The sequence below is a fragment of the Ursus americanus genome, chromosome 36 (genome assembly GCF_024610735.1).
Source record: "Ursus americanus isolate L20-20 chromosome 36, mUrsAme1.1.p, whole genome shotgun sequence".
Classification (NCBI taxonomy): Eukaryota; Metazoa; Chordata; class Mammalia; order Carnivora; family Ursidae; genus Ursus; species Ursus americanus.
The window spans coordinates 25,598,151-25,619,473 of record NC_142162.1 but is presented as its reverse complement, the minus strand read 5'-3'; the positions used below and the strand labels follow the sequence as shown (position 1 = coordinate 25,619,473).

The 21,323-nt window shown below is 47.6% G+C and overlaps 1 protein-coding gene across 3 annotated transcripts in view; it reads left to right on the top strand.

Annotated features, from left to right (window-relative positions):
* Positions 1-479: 479 nt before the first annotated feature.
* Positions 480-21,323, top strand: part of PLA2G4E (phospholipase A2 group IVE) — a 59,307-nt gene continuing 38,463 nt past the window's right edge. Inside the window, exon 1 of one of the 3 annotated variants that reach the window (XM_045771360.2) lies at positions 480-662. In XM_045771360.2, the coding sequence (XP_045627316.2) occupies positions 480-662 (183 nt within the window). The remainder of the gene's footprint in view (positions 663-21,323) is intronic. The other 2 variants (XM_045771370.2, XM_087859298.1) reach the window with 2 other exon arrangements.

The window sequence follows — 21,323 nt, the reverse complement described above, 5'->3', positions numbered from 1 at the left end:
CAGGGGCCTGGACAGCCTCCGCCACCTCCCCTCCAGCCCTGCCTCCTCCTGCCCTCCCCACTGACATACTGATTTCAGGACGTTAAAAATAGCTGCTGAGCCGTGAGTCGCTATCCGTGAGCCTGGACCCAGCTCAGAAAGGCAGGCCTCCCTTGCCCGAACGCCGTCCTGGGTGAGCGTAATCCTAGCCCCCTGCTCACTTTTCACACGGCACACGAACGTGCTCTTCCCCAAAATAGGTCCAGATTGTTTGAAATACTCACAGAGAAGCGGGACTCTTTAGCTAAGCCCTGGCATCTTTCACCTCCTTAATAATCCATCAGGCTTATTTGTCTTCCCGAGGAATCCAATGGCATTGTTCCACATTTTTGCAAAACTCCCTTGAAATTTCCCGAGGATGTCCAGACGCCTCACTGTGAAGGACCAGCCCCAGCTCCACGCAGCCTGTCCTGAGCCCCAGAGAGGGGGACGTGGCCAGAATGACTCTCCAGAGCTCGGAAGGCTGTCCTGGCCTGGGAACTGACGTGTTCATCCCCCAGAGCCTGCAAGAGGCTGAAGAAGACAGCAGGTCAGAAAGAAATGTCAGTGAGTTCGAGCTGCCACAGGACCCAGAACCTCCTAATCTCCCACCTCTGCTTCCCATGGCCCCTTGGGGCTCTCAGGTATGTCTGCATTCCTGGGGAAGGGGCTCCTACCCTGAAAATTGTACCCCCACTCTGCTGGCCCTGAACAAGATCACCTGCAGCTCTGTAAAGAGGTTGTTTTGTTCATTCCTTTCTTTCCCGGAGGAATCCCTTCGCCCTCACCCCCCTCACCTGTCCTTGCCTGCCTCCTTGACCCGGTGACACCTGTTACCGAGTGCATTCTAAGTGCCTGACACTCTGCTGCCAAGGGGTTAGTGTTCCTGTTTGTGGAGAGGCTCAGGGGTTCAGGTCCCCCAGCTAGTCCACGGGAGGCCTGAGCTGGAAGACATTTCTATTACTACGATACGGAGGAGAGTGGACACGGGTGTCGCAGGGTGTGTGGCACAGAGCAGACGCTCAAACCGTGCATGGTAGAGGCGGGGCGGGGTCGTAAATGTTGGGGGGAATGCGCTGAATCGGCCTTCCTCAGGAACCCCACCTATTGGTCCGTGAAGAGAATAAATGCCGTTGATAATTTAGGGGCTACAGAATTTCAACAGTGTCTTCAGGTAGTTATCAGTCGGTCCAGATCTGCCCATCAGCTCCTACTCTGGGTGCGTGTGAGCTTCTTGGAGGCACCCAGCAGTTGGAGAGGAGGCAATGTTCTTGTGTCCCTCTGGCAGCTATGGTCTCGGCAGTGGCGCCAGGCTGACCTCTGCAGGGGAAAGCCTCTTCCTTCTGTGGGCCTAGGCCTCGTTCATAGGGAGCACTGTCCGTGATCCCTTGGCCTCCTCTGTCTCTGCCTCACCCTCTGTCTGGCCCCAGGGTTGGTGGGTCCATCCTGGGCCTTGACCATAGGGTCCCCTTGCCTGGCTCAGGTAGGCCCCACTTCACAGCTGCAGTGGTCAATCAGCATCCACCACACAAGGCAACTGAGGGCTACTGGGGGGGACAGTCCTCCCAAGGACACCACCCTACCTCTTGACCAGGCTGACTGCCCCAGAGAATCAGTAGGACTCCTGCCAGTGACTCCTGTCAGAGTCGCAAGTGAAGAGTGGTCCAGGGTCCCACCCCAGTGCTTCCCTGAACCTCCCTGCCCCACACCTGTCCCACGCTCCTGTAATCCCCCAGTCCTCAGTGGGCAGGTTTCTTCCCCTTTCCCTGACTCCACCTCCTTTCCAGAAGTCCCTGTGGTACAATAGACGACTCCAGCTCCTAACATGCTTCAGTAGGTGGAGATATGCTCAGCTCTTGCCCTGACAGAGAGGTCAGGGCCTGCCCCTGCTTCCCCTGGTATCAGAAACCTCCTGACTCACACTTAGAGGCGGCCTGCCGTTAAAACATGATGGTTTAGAATTTGTAAGAGTGTTGTCCTCCTTGGTGTGGTGCAGAGCATGGGCTGTGGAGTCAGACTAGGGTTTGATACCTTTCTCTATCCTTTGCCTGTGACCTTAGACCACCTCCCTAACCTCTTCAGACTTTCCCTAAGGGGAAAATATTATGAGGGATAAGTAGTGTGCTTAGCAGACGCTTGGAGCGTATGAAGTTGGAGCAATGTTGACCATTAGTGACTTTATAATTCTTCCCTTCTGCCCTTGTCATCCCTACGCCCGACAGCTCAGGAATGAGGCCACGTGGTCGGGAAAGAGGCAGCCACACAAAGACATTGTATTTAACCTTAATATTTTCATATATATATATGTATATATATATATATATATATATATATATACACATATATATACATATATATATACACATATATATACATATATATACACATATATATATAATCATTTCAAAAAATGTTTGGAAATATAAAGGAAAAATCCATCACAATCCCTTAATACAGTAACTGTCTATTTTAGTCTTTTTTCTTCTTGGATAATGTTGATATAGTGGTGCTTATAATATTTATACCAGACCTATGTCCAGGGAAAAACCTAAAATTATAGTCATAAATATTTTCTAGGTTGATACTTAAATTTCACAATTGTCACTTCAATGGCTGTGTGCCTGTACTGTCATTTATTAAGATTTATGGAGAAATGCCAGAGTTTTTCTAGGTGCTTTATTTTTGCAAACTTCTGTGGAATTTCTCAGACATTGGTCAGTTGGTCATTCCTTAAGGCCTTCTGAAATATCTGAACAAGATAAGAAACACAGCTCTGCAGGAGGGGGTTTAATATTAGGGAGTGTATGTATGGGGCGGGGCTTGTATGATTGGGGAGGATGCGTGTGCATTTGGTGACAGAGAAGTCCTTGATTACTTACACGACAAATTTAGAGGAACCACAAGGACCCACCAATGTTCAAACAGCTCCCCATCTGCCCTCCGCTTTGGTCCTGGAAGGGTTTCCCTCCAGAACCACCATGTGGATTATGTCTTTGTCTTTCTGGAGCCCCCTTAGGGGCCAGGAGCACTGGGTATTGTCATCCAGCAGTGTTTCAGCAAAAATCAGGTTATCAGATTAGCTGTAAATCAGTTTTCAGAGCCTAACTCTGTTTTGTAGCTAACTCTTCCTGTAGCTCGTTACGTATTTCTCATCTCAAGACCAGGAACCACATCCAAAGTGTTTATTCATTCGTTGAACAAATATTTATTGAGCTCCCACTGTGTTCCTAGCGTTGTTCTAGGAGTGGGAGATAGAGCACTGAGCAGGTCAGGCAAGATCCAGCTCTCTTCAAACTTACATTCTAATGGGGGAGACAGACAGTAAGCAAATAGATAACTAATTCTGTGTCACAGATAACAGAGCAAAATATGTGATCATGAGGGACCAGCAGCAGGGAGGGGCCATCAAGAAGATGGTAACACTTGAACCTAGACCTGAACCATGAGAAGACTGATGGGGAAATGTTCCAAAGAGAGAGCACATTCTAAGTGCAAAGGCCCTGAGGTGGGTACAAGGTTGATCTGTTCTGGAAACAGAGAAAACCAGTGTGTCTGGGGAGAAGAGAGGAGGGAATGAGAGGAAGAAGTCAGTGGTAGAAGACGAGTTCAGAGTCTTATGCTGGCCCCGTGCTCCGGAGGCAGCTTTCATGTTGTTCTGAAGCAGTGGGGGGCTGCCGGGGGTTTTCGTTGTGGGGGCGGCTTTATCTGATTTGTGTTTCACACAGATCACTTTGGCCAGTCTGTGGAGAATGGGCTGCTGGGCAGACAAGAGGGGAAAGAGTGAGACAAGTGAGGAGACGTCTGCTGTGGTCCAGGAGGACACAGCAGGTGCTTGATTGGGGTGGTCACAGTGGACAGTAGAAGTGGACAGATTCTGGATTTTTCTGGAAGTAGGACTTACAGGACTTTCTGTCACTTGGATGTGGGGTGAGAAATCAGTGACGCCTCCTAGGTTTTGCCTTAATAAGTGGAGGGGATGTACCTGCACTCGGCTGGGGAGCACCAAGGTAGAAATGGGTCCAGGGTGGAGGGGACTGGAGGTGTCTGTCTTGGATGTTTTATATTTGCGATGCCGGATATATACCCAAGTAGAGATGTCAGATGGGCTGTTGAAATTACAAGTCGGGGACTCGGGAGCGAGGGTAGGGAGATTATCTGTTTCAATACATAGAGCAGAGTATAGATGGTTTTTAAAGCCAGAGAGCTGGATGAGGTGAAGGAAGGGGTGAAGAGACGGAAGAGGCATACGTCTGTGCACTCCTGCTCCCTGCCTTCTGGATGGAGGCAGAAGAGCCATGGGAGGAGACTGAGAAAGAAGAGCCCGTGAGGCTGGAAGACACCAAGGAGGAGGTGCTGCCCTGGGAGCCCAGAGCCTTGCTCTATAAATGCCCCATACTGTTCTTGGAGCACGTTGTCGGTAAAAAGCACAACCTCTGTGCCACTTACTCGTGTCTTGTCTGGCACAGACCCGGAATGTTGAGAGATGGGCCGCTGGCTGGCTGGCTGGCTGCTGGCAAGAGCCCACATGGCTCCCATTATCTCCGACATCGAGGCTGGTACCTCTGGCTGGCTCCAGAGGCCTGGCGAAATCAGGCCCCACTCTCGCCGCTTCCCTACTCGGGTCACACACCCAGTAGGGCTCGCTCGCTCAGTGCCTCCCACCTGGCGTGACGCAAGTTCCTTCCCGCCTCTTGTGGATTCTGCTGCTTCCCTCCTGGAGAGCCCTTCGTCCTCCTGCTGCTTTTCCTTGCAGGCCCAGCTCAAGGCTCAGTTCTCCAGTCTCTCCCCACTGGCCCTCCACTTTGCAACTTGGTGGACTTCCCTTCAGGACCACCCCGATGGTTACACCCCGATGGTTACACCTTTCCCCCTAGGTGACTGAAGCCCACTGCACGTCCCTTCCCCGCCCTTCATATCTAACCCATTTTCCTCCTGTGTAGGGCCTGTCCCAAAGTCTCTCTAGAATCCCACCACTTCTCTCCATCTCTGCCCCTCACCCTGGCCCAATTTACCATTTCCCATCGACCCACTGCAACTCATCTTCCCACTTGCAGTCTTGTCCCCTCCATTCCCCACCTGGTAGCCAGTGACTGTGTTCACACCACTTCTCTGCTTAACATCCGTCAATGGCATCCAGTCCCTTACGATAAAATACCAAATCCTTACCAAGGCTTCAAGGCCTCATGGGATTCAGCCAACTGCCCACCTTCCCAGGCATTTCTCCCTTCGTCACTCCCTACTTACAACGCTCCAGCCACACACGTTCTGCTCCTGGATGCACCAGCTCTTACCACCTCCCGGCACCTTGTACATGCTGTGCCTGCAGCCCATGCGGGGCTAACTCTGATCTTCCTTTAAGTTTAGCTTAAAGGCTGCTTCCTCCAAGAGCTCATCCGTGACTCCTCCCCCAGGCGAAATCGGGTACCCTCTGCTAGGGTCTTTAACAGCACCCTGTGCTTTTCCTTGGTCGGACTTATCAGAATTTTTTGTTATAAATTGCTTTCCACTTACTTGCTCATTGCCTAGGAACGGTACTTCACGGCTCCGTAAGAGCCAGCGCCACGTCTGACTTGACACCCAGTACAGCACAGCGTCTGGCACTGATAGGTACCCAAAGGTCATTGTCCTCAGTGGACAAAGCTTTCCTTGACTTCTCTTGCTCAAACTGACTTTTAGGTTCTTTGCCTTTAATTAGTTCTTCCCAACTTACTTGTCTCATAGCATAAATATTAAAAATAGCAATAGCTACAATATATTAAGGTTTATTATATGCCAGACTGCGTGCTTATCCTGTATGCGTGTGTGTGTGTGTGTGTATCTTTACAGTAATCCTGTGAAATAGATACTATTAACCCCATCTTACAGGTTAAGAAAATGAGTCTCAGAGAGAGAAAGTAATCACCTACTGCTACCCAGCTAGTAAGTGTCACAGGCAAGATATGAATCCAGGCCTCTCTGACTCCAAAACTCTTATTCTTTCCTCTACATTTGCCTGTGTGGGTGTTAGTCTCCAGCTAGTCTGTGAAATGTTGTTGTTGTTGTGTTGTGTCAGAGGCCTCTTTGGTTTGTGGTGGTTGCTGGTTTTTGGTTTGGTTTGGTTGGTTTTTTGTTTTGTTTTGTTTTGTTTTTTGGTATCTTCCATCTCTGTGCTGCAGGTCCCCATAAGTACCTGCCACTTACGTGGGTGCGTCAGCGGGCAGGTGAGGGCCATGCGGGACAAAGGTTCCAGATGTCTGTCAGAGTTGCCCTGGGAGGCGAGTGCCAGGGCTGGGTCTAAGAAAGGCAGGGCAGACAGCCACCTACAGAATCTAACTTATGGGGCCCAAAGACCCCCGTCTCCTAATAGCTCCCCCACCAGGCCAAGCTGGCCCCGTCCCACCCTCTCCTCCCCGCCCAGTTAAATTCCCATCTCGGGAGTTGCTTACATGTTAGGTGACATAGGTTGACCTGACCCTCAGAAGGCCTCTCCTACAGATGTTTCAAGCAGCTAAAGGGGTTAGCGAACCTTCCCCTGGATCAAGGGCATGGCTGGATAGGGAGTCACAGAATCTCAGAGCTGAAGCAGATCCTCTAGATTCTAGAACCATCTCCTGCGAAGTAGGGGAATCTGTTCTGTGCCTCCCAGGCAGGCACCCCTGCATAATTCCAGCAATGGGAATTTCATACCTCCCATGTGACCAAGTTCTTTCTTACACTGAGGTCAAATCTACCCACCCACAAAGGCCCATCTCCACCACCAGATGTAACAGGACATCCATCTAATCCTTTTCTGTACTTGACAGCCCTTTACGTGCCCTGAGTTAGTTTCTGTATCCGGCAGTGGCAAGACCCTGCTGTCCTGGGCTCTACTTTGTGCTCCAGCCAAGTTTTCAGTGAACCGCGGCTTCGCTCCCTGCCTTGTCCCCTTGTCCCCTTTCCAGCTGGGGGAAAGAGGAGGATCCAGATGGTGGGCAGTAGACCAGGTGGGAGGAGGAGAGGGCCTCTGAGCACTTGAGGAAAAATTCGTCCCTGACCTTGTCCTTGCTCAATGCTTCCTGCTGCTCTCAGAAAATAGGCCCTAGAGAATACACCTGCAAGCTTTTTGCAATCAACATATGTAAATATCCGGTATGATGACAGCACATAGTAAGCTTAAAATCCAGTAGTTTTCCTTCCCTTGTCTCTTCATTTACTTAACATGTAAGTTATTTAACACGCAATTACTTTATCTATTTATTTAACATATAGTAATCCTACTTTTTTTAAAAATGGGTTTCCTGTCAAGAACATGTGAGATATGTTCAGGATTGATACTAGAAAATTTTAAAGTTTAATAAAGAAAATAAACATTCCCAATAATCCCATCATCCAGCAATAACTTCTTGAACCCCTAATAGATTTCCTTTCAGTTCTTTTTTCTAGGCACATAGATACCTAGAAATCAGTTTTATTTATATATACAGGCATTATTGAGCTCATTTTGTAAAACTTTTCTACCTATCAGCAAATAGTAATCGTTTTCCTTGGCCATTAGAAAAAAAAATTTTTTTTAAATGGCTACAATTATCATCACATCATCTAAGTGTGCTCATACCCACCAATTTTTGGTGCTGTATTACCTCACAGCCTAGAAAACATGCCATTTCTATCCAAACTACAATGAGTCCTCTCTCCTCTTTGCCAAATTGGCAGAGATCTCAGTTATTTCCCCAAGATTTCTCTGCAGGCAACTCAGAGGATGCCCAGGCTGTTGTCCTTGTCCGTGAGGGGGTTCCCCTATCACTTTTCTGCTGACTCTGGACTTCTCTTCAGAAGTATCTCTGCTGATTTGCTCAGACGAAGGAATGCGCCTGTCTGGTCAGGATTAATGAGGAGAATCCCCCAGAAAAGTTACCAGGTTATCAACTATCACTTGGTAATCAGGTTCTCTCGACGCCCCCCCCCCCCCCTCACAGGGAATCAGTTCCGTCCCAGATAAACCCATGGTAGCAAGGTGAGCAAAAAGTTTCAGCATTATCCCTGTGCCTTAGATTCCAATAAGCTATGCCCTAATACTGAGTCCCAGACACCGGTCCAACCTTCTTTCATGTCTATGGGCATTTCCTCCCTGGGATTCCCAATGTCCTTCCCTGCCATCTGACCTCAGTGGGTCTCTTGAGGTCTCTTCAGTTCATCATAGACATGTCAATAATTTGAATGCCCAATGGGAAGGGGTCAGGGTCCCAACCTCCTTTTTCCACCAGGAGGCTTCTCTGCTCCTACATAAATTTATGGACGCAACTGGTTTCCTAAGAGAGAGTACTACCCAGCTGCGGTCAGCAACGCCCAAGGCCCAAACGCCATGCCTATATTAAGAAGCGAATGACTGCTACCTCTGTCCATCAACGACTCCCAAGCCATAGCCCTTGTTAAGCTAAATAAACAATCAACAACAAAAATGAAAAGCAGTTATAGGAATAACGCTACATCAAACATCTCTGAGGATTTATACAAGAGTTTCTGCACAATCAGTTCCTAGAAATAGAATTGCTGGATATAAGTCCATGCAAATTTTAAATATTAATAAAGATTTCCAAATTGCCCTCCAAAAAGTTTGTGCCAATTTACATTTTATCAACAAAGTCTCCTAGAATCTTTTCCACACCCGAACAAACATGAAGCCTTATCAACTTCTCATCCTTGCCAATCTGATAGATGAAAAGTGGCATCACTTTGTTGTTTTGATTTACATTCTTATTATTAGTGATAATCTTTCACGGGCTTATTGCATATTCCAATGATCCCGAATTTGTCGAACATTAGAATCACCACGGAAGCTTTTAAAATCCCAATCCCCAGGTCACATGTCCCATCAAGTACATCAGAATATCTGGGAGCCAAGCACTGATACTTGTTTAATGATCTCCAGGTGATTCCAACATTTACCACAGTTGGGGAGATGCTGACATATGCCTAACTACTAGGGTATCTGTATCTTTTGTCCATTTTTCTATTAAATAGTTTACTTTTTAGTATTTCTTTGAAAGAGCCTTTTGTTTACTGGGAAAACCAGCCCTTCATTGTAAATTTGACAAATATTTTTACAAATTCGTCTTTTAGTATTGTTTGTGGTTGTTTTGACACAGAGAAATTTAATATGTCTATAGTCAGAATTATTGATTTGTTTCCTTCATTGCATCTCAGTTTTGGGTCTCATTTCCTTACTAATGATGAAACAATAACTAATTAGGTTGTATTTAGTTTAGGAATTTATTTTAATGTAAAAAAGTGAGGTGTGGATCCAGTGTATCCTTTCTCCATATGGCAAAATAGTTATGTTTTCAGAAACTAGTTCATTTTCCAACATAATATTGACATGCCTGGGTGGCTCAGTCAGTTAGGCATTTGCCTTCCACTTACGTCATGATCCCAGGGTCCTGGGATGGAGCCCTCTCCGTCCCTGCTCAGCAGGGAGTCTGCTTCTCCCTCTCCCCCTCTGCCAGCTCATGCTCGCATGCACGCGCAATCGCTCGCTTGCTCTCTCAAATAAATAAATAAAACATTAAAAAAACCTTTTTCCAACATAATATCCAAAAAATCCATCTTTGCCCATTAATTTGTAATGCTATCATTTTTACACATAAATTTTATTTATTTCCCCTCAGGTTTACTTACTATATTGCTATTAAGTGTAGGATCTCATTTTCTCTGGTGGTTGGGATTTTTACAGGGAAATTTATGATTTTTGCTTTTTTTTAATGATCAGCCATCCTTACTATGCCTTAAATTCAAGTAGATACATGCATACATCCTCTTTATAGTTCTCTAATGACTGCATAGAATTTAATCATAGGAATATGCCATAATGTATGTATTATTTAACATTTGGATGATTTTCAACTCTTAACCATCAAAAATTTAGATGCAATCAACATTTTTAAGCATGTAGCATTTTTTCTCTCGGTATGAGTTTCCATGAGTAGAATCACTTGGGCATGAATAGTTTTATAGCTTCTGATAATCCCTACTATAGACTAATAAATATTGATGGTGGTTGGTTTGACTATGGTAAAGGAAGGACTGAGGCAGGGGAGTTGATAAAAAGTACCAAGAATATGGGTGAGAGAAAGTAAAAGATCTTGAAAAGATACCCAAGGTTACTAATAAGATTACTAATAATCAGGGAAACACACATTAAAACCACAAGGGGGGGTGCCTGGGTGGCACAGCGGTTAAGCGTCTGCCTTCGGCTCAGGGCGTAATCCCGGCGATCTGGGATCGAGCCCCACATCAGGTTCCTCCGCTATGAGCCTGCTTCTTCCTCTCCCACTCCCCCTGCTTGTGTTCCCTCTCTCGCTGGCTGTCTCTGTCTCTGTCGAATAAATAAATACAATCTTTAAAAAAAAAAAAACAAAAACCACAAGGGGATACCATTTCATGCCCATTGGATTAGCAAAACTCAGAAAGCCAGCCAATACTCCGGAGTATATCCAGGGAATCCTCTTCCATGGTGATGGGAGGATAAATCAGTAAAAATACTGTGGGGAACAATTTGGCAATATCTACTAAAATTGGTGGTAATATACCTTATAGCCCAGCAATTTCCACTTCCAGGGGGATATACACTAAAGAAGCATGACGCATACAGAAAAGCTCACGGTACGGTTGGTGCTACCATATACTTCATTGACTCTACGGTACATCATTCACTCAGGGAAAACAGGGCCAATTAAAGTATAACACATCATTGATTTTTAATAAGTATCTCTTAATTCAGAGATTTTTTTAATGTGAAAAAAATGAATGCATTCAAATTGATGAAATATAGTAATAGCAAAAATTTAGACACAACTTACATGTCCGTCACACAAAAATATATAGATAAACTGTGGTATACTTTACAGCTATGAAAATGAATGGGCCAGGTCTATATACTTAACAACATAAGCAAATTCTATAAACTTAATATCTAGTGGGGAAAAACACTAAGTTTACTGTAGAATACATATTCTTTAAACATGCAAAGTGAGACAAAATGGAGCTTAGGAATACAGACATATTTAGAAAAAGAATGAAGAAATGCCTCGGAACGATGGCTAGAAATCCTGGATTGTGGTGACCTGCAGGACAGAGGGGAAATGACCATGCGAGGGGCACACAAGGGGACTTAACTCTGTTACCCCTGTTTTATTTTTTACCCTGGGTAGTGGATTTATGGATGTTAACTTTATTATTCTCTATACATTTTGTATGTCATAAACTTGCTTAATACGTTTTTAAAAGGAGAAATTCAAATTCAAAGCTAAGCGGGGGAAGATGTGTTTTGCTGGGAGGCTGTTGTATGTGGGCAGGAAAGCAATTTCTCCTTCCCTCCTCCTATCCTCTCCCAGCTGGATGTCTTTGGGTTAAAAGGTCATCCTGAAGGTCAAGTGTTGAGCTCATTTGTGAATTCATATCCCGACTTGCTTAGGATTTGATTTCCATTTCCTGTGGCCTTTCTGCCATCTGTTTCTTCCTATGCATTATCTCCGGGCTTGCCCTATCCTGCTGGCCTTTCCCTTCTGTCAACTCAGCCTTACTCACTGGGAAAGGATGGCTGCCTCTTTCCACTCCCAGCCGGAAGAAGGAGTGAGCCTCCTCTACCCCAGCTCTTGGCAGGGACAGTAATCAATTCTCTCTCTCCATCCTCGTTTACCTGGTGTTGAAATGGAATGATGAAGGCAATCGTTGGTCCTCCCATGACTAGGAAAGGCTTTACCTATGCAGGGATGTCACAAAGGCAAAGGCATGTGAGTGGGAGGTAGACGTATCACAGGGTTGACTCTCAGAGTCAAGGACCAACAAGAGACCTCAGCAGATTCTGAAACAAGAGGAGGTTTGGGAGCAGATGAGAGAAAGGACTTGGAAGAGCTCTTGTCCCATTATCCCCCAAAGAGACCCCTGAAGATAAAAACACAGACATATACCTCCCACCCTAGATGTGTCCTGGAGGAGATATGGTTTCCCTAATATAAAGACATAAGGAACTCGGTTCAGGAGACAGAAGAGGATACAAACCCCAATAGTCCTCCCCTCCCCTCTCCCTAACAGAGAGCCCCAAATGGAGTCCTGCCACAGAGGTGGTGGCCAGGTGTATTAGTCAGAACCCCTCAGCCACAAGTGGCAGAGTAACAGAAGCTGGATTCAAGTAAGCATAAGGTGTGTTGGGTCAGGGATGCCTTTAGTGTCTCATGTAATTGATAAGTCCAAGGGATAGGTGGGCTTCAGCCATCGCTGGATTTAGTGGTCCAGACCACATCCTCAGAACTTTCTTTTTCTCCCCATCTCTCAACTTTGCTTTTTTCTATGTCAGCTTAGTTTCTTATGCTAAGCCCTTCCATGGTGTGATAACTCAATGCTTACATCTTCCTTAGAGTTCATAATCTAGAGAAAAGAATAATATCTCTCTCTCCCTCCCACAAATCTTCCCCTCCCCCCATATAATCCTAAAAAGAAGAAGCGGGAAAATATCTAATTATTCCTGAACCAATCTCTGAATCTAAGGGGATGGGAATGCTGACTAGCCAGGCTGGCCAGCGGCCCACTTCTGAGGAAGGAGGAAGATTCCCCATGACTGACAGACAGCTCCATAAGATCCCAAATGTGCTTTTATCAGAAGAAGGGGAAAGGGATTCTGGGGGGTCATTCCGTCCACATACCGCGATCCCACACACAGACTCAATCACCTCTTAACCTCAGAACTGGCTTGAATACGTGAAATTGTTCCATATAGATATTGTTAAATATTGCAAAGTAAAGTCAGAATACAATCAAATTATTTTATCTCAAATAATTATAAAGCCTAGAAGTAATTATAAACACACATAAGTACGGATAATTACAAATTGCACGTGTGGTACACCAGGTTTGTCTTTGCTTTAAAAAATATTTTCAAGGGGCTCCCTGGGTGGTGCAGGCAGTTAATCTTCCAACTCTTGGTTTCTGCTCAGGTCATGATCTCGGAATCGTGGGATCCAGCCCCACATTGAGCCCCGCGTCAGGCTGAGAGTTCAGTGAGGAGTCTGCTAAAGTTTCTCCCTCTCCCTCTGTCCCTCCCCGCTCTATCTCTCTCTCAAGTGAGTAAATAAATCTTTAAAAAAAAATTTTTTTTTCACAAAAAGTTAGAAATAATGTAGCCAATCATCCTAGTTTTCCCAAGATTCTGGTTTTAGCACTGAAAGTCCCTTGTCCCAGGAAATCCCTCATTCCTTGGCCAACCGGGTCGTTTGGTCTCCCTAAATGAGTCTTTGGTTATTGTTTGCAGCAAACAGGAGCTAAGGGCTCCAAGCCAGGTACATCAGGGGCCTGGGCTGCCCTCTTGGAGCCCAGAGTCCTTCCCTCTGAGGATTTGTATCACCAGAAAGAGGATTGGCACCCCCTGCTCCCACCTACCACACCCCAACAAAGGCATGTGCACAGAGGGAGGAGGAAAGTGTCACCTGTACTTGGCAGGAGACGGCCACAAGCCTGCCAGCTCCCACGCACTCGGGACATGAAGCCTGAGCCCAGCCCCCTCCAGGGCCCACTCTGGACAGAGCTGGAGGACCCAGCTAGCAGCAGGAGGCGGCTCTTCCAGAAGGCTGGAGGCAGGCAGGGAGAGGGCTCCCACCCCTCTCTGCTCCTCACAGACCCAGGGGCCCATGCTATCTGCTGTGCTTGGGTCACCCACATCTTCAGGCTCACCCAGGCATAGCCTAGATTATAGAAACCCAACTTCAGAGTCAGCCCCAATGCCGGCCCGCCCCACCCACCCCAAGGCCAGGAATGCCCTTTGTCCCAGTGCATCTTCCCGGAAGCTCCCCACTGCTCTCCAGGCCTGGGCCCTGAAGCACTTGTAAGGGGTTGGGCGGGGGCAGAGGAGGGCAAGCAGCCAAGTGGGAGCAGGCCTCCCAGAAGTCACTGCTGCGTCAGTCACCTGCGCTACTCACCACTTCCTCAGTGCAGTCTTTAACTGAAACCCTGCTCACGACACCAACATCAACCAAATACCACTAAAAAAACCTTCAGGGTATTTTGCCTGAACCAGCTACGAGGCTTACACGAACCCCGAGTCTGGCAGAGCAAGCAGGGCTGAGGCTCGTGGGGACAGGTGGAAATGCGTCATTAGGGTGACGTTCCAGGACCCCTAGGGGCTGATGGCACTAATCCAGTTCGGCACAATAGGACTTTATTCTCCAGTGAGGGCTCAGTGTCACCCCCTTGAAGAAAGCCCACGTGTATCCCCCTCTCAAGCATGTGCGCACACACACACAGTCACACACATACGCACACACACAGTCACACACTCACACTCACACATGCAGCTGGGGGAAGAAGCTGGTAAGAGGGGTCGCCAGCCCTGGATCGTGCTGAGAACAGGCCACAGGCTCTGTTTTCACTCACCCCCAGTGCTCTCCTCATCAGACCTCCCAACCCCCTCACCAAATGTCAGCCTTTTTTAGTCACTTTTAGCTCTTCCCTGACCATATCCTGGCTGTTCCTCCTTTCTAGCATCAAACACACCATTTTTACAGTTTGGCAGCTGTCGTACTTTATTCAGAAGGACCCTGAGAATCCCCCATTTAGTCTCATTCTGAGCTGATGCCCAAGCCTGATGAGGCCTCAGCGGGCAGCAGGGCAGGCCAGACTCCTGACGTCAGCAGCAGCAAAGGACTCCGAGCCTTCCCGGTTCCATGGTCTTGCCGTGGCTGTGTCTCAGACTCACCTGAGATGATGAAAAAATACAGATGCCAGCCCCGCTCCTGGGATTCGGGACTCACCCTGTCCAGCCTACCCATTGTACAGCAGAGGAAAGTGAGGCCCAGAGAGAGAGAGCCTTCTGTTTTGTATCATACTGCGGAGCTGGAACTGGAGCCCGGCTTTCAGCCCGGGGCTCTGCCCAGCACACCGCAGTGCTTTCCTGAATGAACGGACGCTGACCTTGAAATCAGTAAGGAGCCAAGGCATGCCTCAGCTCTAGGGGGCCCTGTCAAAGGCAGGACGTGGTGTGAAGGCATCTGCTGCTCATAGACCCTCACAGGCCAGCACTGCCTGGTCTTCATCACCTCTGCCCCGAGACATGGTGGGGAGCAGCTCTCAGGAAGTGACTGCACAGCCTCGACTCAGGGGCTTGAACCAGATGGAACCAGTGGGGAATTATGTTCCTCTGCTAGAACTTGGCTAGAGCCAAATTCAGGTAAAAGACAGAGTGTCAGGGGCACCTCAGTGGCTCAGTTTGTTGAGTGTCCGACTCTTGATTTCGGCTCAGGTTATGATCTCAGGGTCGTGAGATCGTGCCCCGAGTTGGGCTTTGTTTTCAGCAAGGAGTCTGCTTGAGATTCTCTCTCTCCCTCTCCCTCCGCCTCCCCCCCCAAAAAAATATATAAATAAAATCCTTAAAAAAAGAAAAAAGAGCACCAGTGAATGGGATAGACTAGAACCGTCGGATACAGTTCTTAAAACAATGGCACCAGTACAAACTCAGCCCTAACATGTTACCCCAGAGCTGAGTTTGCTAGAAGACTTCCCCAGTCCTCTCCCTGTGGAGTCTGGGGTCCCCCCATGTTCCCTGCCTGAGAAGCTGATGTCAAGAGACTTGGAAGAGCTTGGGGGATGTTTGGTCCGCCAGCTTTAGACCAAGAAAAGTGAGGGCCGCTTGTCACCCTTCTGTGGGAGAAGCAAGGAACTCTCCCAACATCTGTCCTGTGGGTTCCCTCAGGCCTGGCAGGAGAGGCCTGTGGAATGGGAAGGCCAAAGGGAAGGGTGAGGGGAGAGGAAGAGAAGACAAGAGAAAGGAGCAAGAGTGGAGAAGGGCTGAGGATGGGAGGCTCTGTTCCGGGGCCTGGGATTGTCACATGAGCCCCTAGTTCCGGATTGCTTTGTAAAAATCATTCAGTCCTAGCCATTCAACAACTAGGTATTTTCCCAGGAGAAATGAAAACATGTATTTACACAAAAACCTGTGTGCAAATGTTTACCGCATCTTTATCCGTAAGTGCTAGAAATTGGAAACAGCTTTGCCCTTCAACGGATGAATGGACAAACGAATTATACTTCAACAGAATACGACACGGCAACGAAAAAGAACAAACTCAGTACAGAGATGCATAGACATTACGCAAAAGAAGTCAGTCACAAAAGACTGAACACTCTGACCCATTTATGTGGAACACCAGGAGAAACACCTCTAACCTGCGGTGACAGCGAGCAGGTCTGTGACGCCCTGGGGCCAGGGGAAAGGCCAAGGACTGACTGCAAAGGGCTATGAGGCAGCGTTTGGGAAGGAGGCAAATGACCCACATCTTGATAGTGGTGGTGGTTACACAGCCGTATATGTTTGTCAAAACTCATCAAATGGGTGTGTTTTATTGTACTTAAGTTATACCACCGGAAGTTGATTTTTGAAGTAAAAAAAAAAAAAATAAGTCAATTCACCAACAGGTCACTTTACCAAAAGCACAATCATCCTACCAGGCTGTCCACGAGCGCCCCATCGCGCGGCATCCACAGAGCTGGGACCTCAGCCTCCATGAGCCCGGCTGTGCCGTTGTGGCCCTCAACCCACGCAGCCCCACCGTCTCCCGCAGGCCCACAGCCCTCCTCACTTCTGGAGCCCTTGGCAGCCCTGCAGAGTTTCCGTGAGTCTGCCCCAGCCTCTTTCATCCGCTCTCCAGTGGGCAAAGGGAGGCCGCATCTCCCAGGCCTCAGTGGGAAGCAGGACTGACATGCTCTCGGCTCGGGGATCTCCAGAGTCTGTAACTAGTAAACCCTTGCTACTGCACGGCGGAGGTGGGCACACACCGCAGGATAAACGACTGCCCAGGTATTTTTCCATATCTGTTATTTATAGGAAAACTGAGGCCTAGAGAAATTCCGAAGCCATGTTTTAACTTCTGTGTCTCTTTGTATTTTGAAGATGGTTTCCTTCCTTGGGGCAGTGGAGGCCATCGGCCAGTTTGAGGGAAGAGAGGACTGTAGGGGTCACAGGGACAAAAACAGAAAACACACTGCATTGGTTGAAATGGTCACAGTTCACCCTTTGTTTTAATTACTGAAGTGTAATTGACATACAGTATCCTATTAGTTTCAGGCTTATATCATAGTGATATGATATTTTTATACATTATGAAGTGACCGGCATGATAAGTCTAGTTACCATCTGTCACCATACACGGTTATTACAATATTGTTGACGATTCCCCAAACTGTGCATTACATCCCCATGGCTTATTGATTTTATAACTGGAAGTTCGTACCTCTTAACCCCCTTCACCTAGTTTACGCACACCCCCTAAACCCTTCCTCCAGTAACCAACAGCTTGTTTCCTGTATTTATAAGTCTGGTTCTGTTTCTTTGTTTTGTGTTTTAGATTCCACAAATAAGTGAAATCACGTGGTGTTTGTCTTTCTCGGTCTGACTTATTTCACTTAGCACAAAGCCCTCTCTATCTATCCGTGTTGTTGCAGATGAAAAGATCGCATTCTTTTTTTTACGGCTGAGTAATATTCCATATATATATATGGCATCTCTTCTTTATCCATTCGTCTGTGGATAGACACTGAGGTTGAGTCCATGTCCTGACTATTGTCAGTAATGCTGCCATGAACATAACGGCGCACATACTCCTTCTGATGGGTGTTTTCATTTTCTTTAGGTAAATACTCAGTAGTGGTATTACTGGATCATATGGTAATTTTATTTTTAATTTTTTGAGGAACCTCCTTACGGTTTTCCACAGTGGCTGCACCAATTTACATTCCCACCAACAATATATGAGGGGTCCCTTTTCTCTACACTCTCATTAACGCTTGTTATCTCCTGTTTTTTTGATAACAGCCAATCTGACAGGTGTGAGGTGATCTTTCACTATGGTTTTGTTCATCGATTTTTCGAACCCCTTGGTAAATCTTTGATTCTCAGGAGAGGATAATTCCTAATCATGGAGTCCCTCACTTGCAGGCAGTATCTGTCCAGAAGCTATTTCTCCAGAATCAGGGCGTAGTGTGGAGCAAATGTTCTCCCCCAATGTAATGTCCTCTGTTGTGGGTACCTGGTGCTGTGTGGGCTCCACGGCCAGGTGACTTTTGCCCAATGTGGCCTCCGTCAATATCCAGCCTTGCATTAATTTCAAGAGGCCCTCCCAACCCTGTAAAGCAGCCACATGGAAAGGTAGTGTCTGCCTGTGTAGACTTAACCCCTACCTAACCGCGACGGACAGGACGCTGCTCTGGCCTGACAGGGCCGACTGAAGACAAAATGAAGAAATGAATAGAATCTGCAACCCCGCCCACCATCTTCCTCTGACACTTACAGGCCTGCTCCGGAGTCCGCCCCCTCCTGCACAGATAAGCAGATCTTCATCTTTCCCAAGCCCCAGGCCCTAGGGTCCAGGGTGGCCGCTAGAGCATCTGAGGCAGTCTGCACGGCACTGGAGCCGATAGGCCATGTGGAAAGGACGAGACCCAGCCGCGTTCCTCACAGGTGCAGGGGGAGAGGTGTGTCAGGGGCCTGTCGTAGACCAGGGCTTGCCCCCAGGGGCCATACTAGGCTGAGTGAAGGAGGCGCGCCTGCCTTCCAGCCGCACGGACCACACGGTGCTGCTGGGCGCCTGTTCTGCCCAGGGGAGCGGGATTTGCTGTCTTTCTCAAACATGCTCTGCTCAGAAACTTGCCCTGAGCTTTACCACTGCCAACAAAAGATCATGATTCTTGCACTTGATATCCAAGACTTCCTTTTGTCTCCTTCCTGAGTCTTCATACCCTTGCTCATGCTGTCTCGCCTGACACACAGGCCCCTTCCTGCTTTATTCATCAGGTCCCTACCCTTCCTTCAAAGGCAAGTGCAAGGTCTTCCTGTGCCAGGCAGCCTCTTCTGACCTTCCCGGCCCTGGGTGGCCATGCTTTCGGAGTGGCATATTTTCCCACCTCTCCTCATATGTGACAGGATCATCCTGAGACCACTTGTGTGGCCTTCCAATTCACCTAAATAGTCAGGAGCTCCTTGGGCAGGGATGACGTGTTGGTGTCTCTGACGTTACTGCGCCTCTGTGGTGAAACCATCGCTGACAGAAGGTCGGCCATGTGCTAAGTGCTTTATCTCCTTCAGCCTCTGTAACCACTCCCTGAGGTAGAAATCGTTATGCTTTCCATTTCACAGAGGCAGAAACTCAAGTGTATAAGGATAAACTTATCCAAGTTCATGCAGCTAACAGGTAGCAGAAGCAGGGTTCAAATCCAGGTCTATGAAACTTTAAAGTCTAGACCCCTAACCTATATCATGTTCAGTCAGGTTTGAGGCAACGGCAATGTCATCCTCACAAAGGGCAAATGCAGTGTACCAAAGGCTCCAGCCACTCTCGCTATATGAGAGAGAGTCAGGAGCTGGAAAATAAAACCTATCTTCTAGTTGAAACCAGAGGCCACAACTGTTAGGAGCAGGAACGTCACAAGATGGAGAAGTGTTGACTGTGGACACAAGCACTTTGAGGATGCGAAGCGGTCAGCTGGGCTTTAAACATCTTGTTATAAAGAGGAAGAACCAGGGGCGCCTGGGTGGCTCAATAGGTTAAGTGTCTGCCTTCGGCTCAGGTCATGATCCTGGGGTCCTGGGAGGGAGCCCGGCATCAGGATCCCTGCTCAGCAGGGAGCCTGCTTCTCCCTCTGCCTCTCCCTGCCACTCCCCCTGCCTATACTCTTTCTCTCTCTCTGTGTCAAATAAATAAATATTTGAAAGAAAAAAAAAGAGGAAGAATGGAAAATACTTGTGAGCCAGATCTATTGACAACACTAAGAATATTACCTACCTTGGGATGAAGGTCCTTTCGTGTCATGTTCATGCTTATTTTGTGTCTCCTCATCATGAAATGCAGTCGGGTCTAGCTTGTTGGCCAGAGGTTCTGGTACATCTCAGCATATTAACACACATCTCCCGATGCGTGTGTCATTAGAGCCAGAAGTTCTGGGGTCACACTGACTTGCCTCCCTGTCACTTACCGTGGTGACCCTGAGCTAATTACTTATCCTCTCCATGTTCCAGTTCTTTTTTTAGTGAGATAATACCATCTACTTCACAGGTAATATAAACCATCTAGAATATTCTTTGTCACTTTGTGTACATTCAGTAAATGTTAGCCGCTTTATTTCTGTTGACATTTGCATAATATTCCTGTGTGTGAATGTGTCCTAACATTCAAGCCGTTCCTTTACTGGTGGGGTTAGGTGTTTCTAGTTGATGAACAAGTCAAGCAATATCTTTACCCTATAAGGGGTTACAGTCTGATAGAGACAAAAAGAGTCAATGAACAAGATAATCCAAGATATGACACATTAAATCAAATCAATTAACCAGAGTGACCCAAAAGCGAGTAGGTGGGCGAGAGGCATACATGTCTGGAGCGCGGTCAGACAAGATTTGCTGGAGAAAAGGACATTTGAGCAGATCTGTGACCATGAGAAAGAGCAGCAACCCACAGAGTCAGGGTCAGGGATATCAGGCCAGGAAAGGGCAAGTGCGGAATCCCTGAGGTAGGAAGAGCTTGCCATGTTCCAGGCGTGGAGGGTTGGTGTAGCTGGAACTTGTGCGTGAGGGGAGAACTAGAACAGATGCGAGCAGCCAGGCCACACCGGACCATTCAGGGCCATGGCAAGAAGTGAGAGCCACCAGCGGAGGGTTTTACTCAGGGCCCTCACAGAACCTCGCTGATGTTTTTAGGAGACCACTTGGGCCTTCTGCAGAGAATGGCTTGGAAGAAGGCAAGAGTGGAAGCAGGGAGACCAGTCAGGCTAACGCAGTCATTGAGATGAGTGGGGGTGATGACTGGCCCTAGAGCAGTGGCCGTGAAGCTGGGGAAAGCTGGAGGGAAAAAATCACCATGCGTGCAGAGGGCTGAGGACGTGGAGCGCATCCTCTCTGATCCTGTAAGTCTCATCCTTGCTCTCATGATTGGTTGTTATCTCCCTGTACTCACACATCCTTCCCCATTGTCTCGTCGGGAGAGGCAACCATGATTCAGCCTTCTCAGTGTTTCCCGATTGAATGGCTACAGCAAAATCCCACTGGCATTTCAAGGTGCCCCTCCCTGAAAGCACATGATTTTGAGCACCTCCTCAGGGTCTGTTAGCTTTGTGAGTTTCCCTTCCTATAAAACTGCAGGTTCCAATCTCTCCTCCATTTTTAGGTTGGCACAGCCATCTTTTTCCTGCGGATTATATAGAATTCTTTGTATATGCTAGATGTCGATCCTTTGGTGATTTGCAAATGCATTGCAAATATCTTTCGTCCTTCTGTCTGCGATCTATCATCTTTGTTTGTGTGATCTTAGTTGATAGAA